Genomic DNA, 7,501 nt, shown 5'->3' with positions numbered 1-7,501 from the left:
CGCACATGTTCTCTTTTAATCGAACACTTAAAATTCAAAACCAAAACCAGTTGAACTGAGTCCGTTTTTTAAGTGTAATTTTTCGAACGTAGACAAAATGTATTTTTTGGGTGAAACTCGGAGTTTTAATTTGGCGTAGAATTTTTTTCATTTGTATAAAAGGTCGAACACTGCTATTAGAAAAATCTATATTTCAGCAAAAAGAAACAAAGAAAATGTTAAAGGGTTCCCCTGAGGTAAATCTAATACTTTTTTGTGCTTACATTATGTTTAGTGGTCTGTACGGAGTCAAAGCTTAAAAAAAGGAAGAACATCCTTCGATTAAAAGTCAACTTATCCGAATGATAACTGTAGCCTGCATAAAGGAATCGAAACACCAAGTAGCATTCCCACTGCATTTATTTTATTACGTGTGTATGTTATGAGTACATGTAATGCGTAATACTAATATAAATTTGCATATTATGTCAGACAGCCCAAGCTTGCCCGAAGTTCAGATAGTTTTATAGCCGAACGCTCTACCGAAAAAAAACTTATCAATTTAACCGAACAACTAAGTGCAGTGCTTTTAAGCTTTATTAAAATATAAACACACACACGCAGGCTATTATTATTATTGTTTTTTTTTTTTTGCCGAAAGCGACGTAAAAAATTGGAAAACTGCATTAGAACTTTGCTTTAAAAACAATGCATAAGAACTACAGGCTGCATCAAGGTTTTGAAACAGCAAGGGGCGTTTTCGAAAACTTGAGTTTTCGACCGTAAGTCTATTTTTCGTCGTTAGCCAGCCTGATAAATTTTAAAGTGAGAGGGGAATAATATATATGGTAAGATATTGAAGAGAAATGTTTTTATTTTTGAAAATTTTTACAATTTGTTATCGCAGGCTGCTTGAACCGTTATGACTTAGATGGCAGCACGTGTTCATCATTTAACAGCACGGTTAAAATACAAAATAAATTGAACTATGCTCTTTTTTAAGAGTAGCTTTTCGAATGTAGTAAAAATGTGATAAGCTATTTTTTTTTTTTTTTTGCAAAAAAAAGAAAATATATGTATTTTACCCATCAAATTGAGGTAGTAATTTTTTATTTGTACAAAGAGTCAAAAACTCATTAGAAGAATATATATTTCAATATACGATTTATTATTTTTTTCTGAACAAAAAACAATTCTATTGTAGTCTGAAATCTTAAACCTGTTACTTATATTTTCACTTACATTATGCTTCCAATTTTCTTACCAGAGCCAAAGCTTAAAAAAAAAAAAAAAAAAAACGTACAATTCAGAAGTACTTTAGCACAAAACCACATCAATTTTTCATAACAGCAAAGTGCGTTTTCCTACTCATTTATTCTATTCCCTCATATTTGTTATTCACTTAATTAAGTATTCATGTAAAGCATGATATTTCTCTAATTTTTTGATGCAGATTGTCCGGACGTGGGCCCGAACACGCATTCTTCTGGTTACGAGGAGAACGCTCTGCCGATCAAGCTATTCAGCTCTGTCGGGCATTGTGCAAGTTATAAGTTTAACCGAAAGTCTCATTCAGGTTCTTTAAAACAGGTTTTTCGGCTTAAAAAAACAATTTTTAGACCGTGGGGTCTATTTTTCGTCAGTAGACAGCACCATAAGCTTTAAAATAAGGCGTAAATCAAAGAAATCGATCAAGAATTGAGGAAAATCTGGCGTAGAAACCAAAAAACAGGCTATAGAAATAATATATAAGGATTTATTCACAATAAGCTTCAAAACGTTCAACACAAAATTTACTCGACTTGGTAGAAAACAGATTTTTCTATCCGCATGCTAAACCAAAACTCGACTGATGCTCAAAACTTGTGAGAATATTTGCTAGGGAGCAGCATCAATCTGGTATGACTGTTGGCTCTCCAATTATAACTCGTTTTCGAAAAAGGGCACTGCGTAAACGTGCCCCCGGTCTACCCTACATTTCTTTTACCATAATACAGAATCAAAATCAATCTATTAATGTAAAAACTTGGCTTCAAAAGCACGAATTAATAGAAAACTAGCTGCGTGCCCGGCGTTGCACGGGCTACCTAAAAAATGTAAGAGCAGTCCAGTTGATGCTTTTGTAGTACACTGAACACTAGTTTCTAACGCGTTAAGGAATAAATAAATGCGCGTAAAGCAAGGTTTAACTAAGGTTAGGTAACTAAAAATAAACTGCATGTAAATCACTCATTTACTTTACGACGTGCACGGTCCTGCTCGAAAATGAAAGTTATGTCATGTGACGCGTATTTAACAATCAGGCTTGAACAAAAAAAAAAAAAAACAGCAAAATTTTGCTGCAGATTACGGCAAAATAATCGAAAAGTAAACAACTTAAACACCCTGATTACAGGAAAAGCCTTAAAACAAAAGCCTAATTTTATTTCTTTTATATTCGAGAAAAAGAAATGGCAACAGATGTTTTCTTTTCAATGATTTTCTTCACGCTGTAAATTTTAATAAAAGCGTTCATCCGGAAAGTTGAGTTGAAGCACTGAATAATAATTTGAATGGAGGAAAGCCTTCGAAAAATAGTGATTTGATTTTGAAATCTAAGAGTCATAATTAAAAAGTTTTTAATTGATATCTCCGCTAATTATTATCGGAGAATTATGTTAAATAGCCAAACATGAAGACGGGAGGATTACGAATCCATCGATACCTGGTTCGATGGTCAGTTCACTGTCGTTCGGGAGAAGAAGCTTGGACATAGATAGATAGATAGATACTCAGATTTTATATGTATAAGATTATTGAACAAAAGAAAGATTGAAAAATAATATTGGCATTACTATATGGTGAGATGCATATTTATTCTAGCATTTTCGTGCGCTTTTCTGCACTGTTTTTTTTTTTTTTTTCCATTTCTTTTTAGTGAAGTTTAATTTCGAGTATACTTTTGAATTCATTTCTCCTATGAACAATTTATTCCAACCATCGATTGTAGTTATACTTTATGATTTCTTCTTTAGTTATTTGTCTCAAATGTGTACTAAATTTTGACAGAAAATTTTTCCTGTTAGCTTAACAAATGGTAATTTGTTATGCTAACAGGAAAATTATTGGTTTGTTGTCCTGTCTCGCTATTTGGTTTTTTACTTGGCAAGAACAAAAAAAAAAAAAAAAAACTATGAAGTGCCATATCGAAAATTTGCATAGAGGTAAAGCATATATTCACTTAAAGCATATTTTCATATATTTACATAATTATAGTTGTAAAGAATTTTGAAAAGAAATCGAAAACGAGTAAGAAAAACTAACATGATCAAATTCAGACAAGTTTATCGTAGATGTCAAACCAAAGGGCTAATAGAAAGCAAACACAAACATCTCTTGCTCACGAAAAATTGATGTTGTTGTTGGAAAAGTATTGTTTCTCGAAAAGAAATTACAACTAGCTATATATTATATATATAGATATCTATCTAAATATATATAATATATAAATATATATATATATATATATATTATATATATAATATATATATATATATATATATATATATATATATATATATATATATATATATATATATATATATATATATATATATATATATATATATATATATATATATATATATATATATATATATATATATATATATATATATATATATATATATATATATATATATATATATATATATATATATATATAATATATATATATATATATATATATATATCTATATATAATATTATATATATATATATATATATATATATATATATATATATATATATATATATATATATATATATATATATATATATATATATATATATATATATATATATATATATATATATATATGCTTATATACACATAATGCAAATGAAGCACACGCACACATACAAAAGGATTTATCCAAATATAACACGTAATAGACCGAATTATTTGAAGATGAAGGACTTCTAGACAATTAGAAGAGGTGTATCGCGCATTGTTAATAATACCACCGACCTACTTGAATTAAGGAAGAGTATTTTGAACTGTATGAAAGTTCAGCCATAAAATGGGTTCCGGGCTTGGACACAATTCAATAGATGCATTATGTTTTTTTACTGTTATTGATTTGTTATTATGACATTTGTTCATTCATTTTATATTTGTTCACAATACGTTTTCATTAGGGTTGGGCGATATCAGAATTTTAATACCGCGGTATATCGCTCTCAAAATATCGATATTTTCGATATATCGATATATTTAGGTCGTAAATTCAACATTTATGGGGGGAGGGGAGGACTGCAAAACCTATTACATAAGTATCTGCAACAGAGAAAAGCCATAGACCATATTGGTGAATAAATATTTTAGCAATTTATTCTAATAATATAGCAAGGATTCTCATGTGTTTGTGTCAGGGGGGGGATCATGAGGCAGATTATACCACAGAAACTTTTGGAGAAATTACTTTAGAAGAATTTAAATCTTTTTATTAGTGGATCGTAATTCTTGAGGGAAAAGGGGACTTGGTAAAATTGAGGGGGGCCATCGTAGTCGGTGAGGGGGGGGGGAATGGGCACCACTAGTTATATCATCTGCATATTAAGGTATGCTACAGAGAAACGCCATTAGACATCTTGAAAATAAAATATTGCATCGGTTTATTCGAATAATAATAGCTAAAGCGGGGGGGGGGGGGGGGTTCTTGATGCTGGGTATACAATTGAAATTATCAGAGAAATTATTTTAAAAGGAGTTTAGTCTCTTCAATAAAAGGTCGCGTTTTGGGGGGAAGCATGATTAATTTGTGGGGGAGGGGGATTTATGCGAATAATAATAGCAATATATAAGAATAATAACAGCCCTTGGAGGGGGGAGGGAGTAGGTCATGATGCAAACAATGCCATTAAATTTTTTACAGAAGGATTTTAATCCATTAAAAAGATGGTGACGTTTTTCTTTCGTTTTGGGGGGGGGATAAAATTGAAGAGAGCCACCACATTTGGGGAGAGAAATTGGCACCCCAGCTACATCACATATATTATAAGGTCTGCAATACAAAAAAGTCATCGAACATCTTGATAAGCAAATGTTCCATCAATTTAGACGAATAATAATGCCTAGAGCAGGGTACCCATTCGGGGGTACGGGGGAAAGTCTTGAAGTTCACTTTGCCATTCTTCACTTTGCTCCACATTCTCCTACGAAGCTCAATTGATTCTTTTTTCGTTAGAGCAGGAAATGAGCTAAATATTTTTGGCCTACCCCAAATGTTTAATTGTTGTACGTTGTAACGTTACTGATACTAAAAGTCTTTGTTTTGAAGAAAAGCTAGGATTAGTAGCGTAGCTAGGGGCTGTCAAGAGTGGCTCTCGCCAGGGGCGCAGCAGTCGGGGGGGGGGGGGGGCAGCATTTCAACTGATTTAAATTTAAATTTTTTTTAAGAGGTGTTTTTTTCTTTTTCTTTTTTCTTTTTTTTTTTTTTTTTTTGATCATAGAATTTTAAAAATGCTTTAAAAATGAAAAAAAAATTACAATGCTGCCTCCTATTTGTCGAATCAACAAATCAAAAGGTTCCAAAAAAAAAAAAATTTTTTTTTTTGGAGGACACAATGACCTCCGGTGACTTTCCATGTGTGAGGGGGGCGCAATTTCTTTATTTCACCAGTGGCGCTAGACGCCATAGTTACGCTACTGGCTAGGATACCGTTTTATTTAACAAACATTTGGCGACAATTACTTCAGAGGTGCGTCTTTGACCCCCTGCCTCACTAACAGTAAGAGTTCCCCCCCACGAAAGCCCCCCCTAAAAGCAAGAGACCCCCGAAAAATGAGAAAAATACCCCCAAAACAACCCCCTCTAAAAATGTCAATGGCGCTGTCTGCGCCATGACCCCCTTCCCCCTAGATGAGCACCCCTGACTAACTTACATACAGCTACAGTTACAAATTTTCAAAAGCAATAGGTAGTTTTGGACATACATTTCCGTGTAAGCAGTAGGATAGCAAGATTAGCTAATTCTCCGTGCCTCTCGCTAACTTGATCTCTACTCCGTTCTGACTCTTCAAATTTTCTTTATGTGTTCGTGGGAGAATTCATAGTTCGTTTACGTGTTGCCAGATAGTTTTATATAGCTTTCTATGTTTCCAGAGAACGCCACCACACACCAACGGAAATACAGTGCAGAATAAGCCCAACATGCCCAAAATTTTAACAGATAAGACTAAATCCGAATATCGCATGGCTGTTTTTCTTGGAAAATGAAGGCTTCATGAAGTATTTGTTTAATGTTTCTACAGCTCACATGCTATCGTCAATGGTGGAGACCAGTAGCGTAACTATGGGGTCTAGCGACCCATATGGGGCGAACGAAAAAAATTGCACCCCACCCCCCCAGGGCACCCCACCCCCACGTGAAAGTCACCAGGGGTATATATTTTTTCTTTTTTGGGGAACATTTTGATTAATTGATTCGACAAACAGGAGGCAGCATTGTAATTTTTTTTCTTTTCTTTTTTTAGAATTGTTTTCAATGATGCCTAATGTTCCTTCTCAGTAGATGTTACGTATGTAGATGTATATATACCCCCTCTGGCTCTTTTTCTTGCGATTTTTTTTAATTTTAAGGCATTTTTCAAATTCTATGATTAAAAAAAAAACTCTTGAAATTTTTTTTTAATCAGTCGAAATGCCGCCCCCCTGGCTGCTGCGCCGCTGGCAACAGCCACTCATGCCAACCCCTAGTTACGCTACTGGTGGAGACAAGTTTATGCGCTACCCTGGTGTATACATTTTTACATAGTTCAAACATACCGTACCCAGAGTGGTACATACTCATTTATCGGATGGCAATCGTTCCCTCCAGATTCTCTTAAATGATGATCTAAACCACCTTCAAACGTGACCCAACTCTAAGTATTTTCAAAGTTCTCTGTTCTTTGGGGCACCTGCGTATTATTCGTAATGTGGTTGGTTCAAAACAAGTCAGGCAATGTAATGTATTTATATTTGAGCTCAAAAATACTGAAACGGAGGGTATAATTTGATTTTTTAAAAAAAGTAGAGAAAAAGGTGCTGTATTCTGTTATTATTATTATTATTATTATTATTCATTTATTTATTTATTTATTTATTTTTATTTTTTTTGAGTTGAGTTGTGACAGATGAATTATTTATTAGACAGGCTGTAACAACTTCTGAGATTTTTATCCTAAAATTTAACATTTTTTTTTTTTTTTTTTGCAGGTGGTGTTATAATGTCTGATTTCGAAAAGTGTTTCTTGAAATGTAATATAGAAAATCTGACTCATTGTGAAACCTTATGTAGTGCCGAAGGTAGCCGGTCAGTTGCAAAATATGTGTTCACGTTGTATTTGCTGTCGTATATTTTAGTAATGACGTTTGTTGCATACAAATATCGGGTAAGGTACTTTATTTTACTTATACTCAATTTTTGAAAAAAAAAAAAAAAGAAAATGCTCAACGCGCCTAAAGAAGTTTTCACTCCAAGAGTGATATCCAACTTG

General features: G+C 33.0%; 1 protein-coding gene across 1 annotated transcript in view; it reads left to right on the top strand.

The window, feature by feature from the left end:
* The window catches only part of LOC129230517 (uncharacterized), a 7,165-nt gene extending 857 nt beyond the window's left edge, over positions 1-6,308 (top strand). Inside the window, exon 2 of the mRNA XM_054864920.1 lies at positions 6,275-6,308. Within this exon, the coding sequence (XP_054720895.1) occupies positions 6,275-6,308 (34 nt within the window). The remainder of the gene's footprint in view (positions 1-6,274) is intronic.
* Positions 6,309-7,501: the final 1,193 nt, after the last annotated feature.

This window comes from Uloborus diversus, chromosome 9, assembly GCF_026930045.1.
Source record: "Uloborus diversus isolate 005 chromosome 9, Udiv.v.3.1, whole genome shotgun sequence".
Taxonomy (NCBI): domain Eukaryota; kingdom Metazoa; phylum Arthropoda; class Arachnida; order Araneae; family Uloboridae; genus Uloborus; species Uloborus diversus.
This window is presented reverse-complemented; position numbering and strand designations above follow the sequence as displayed.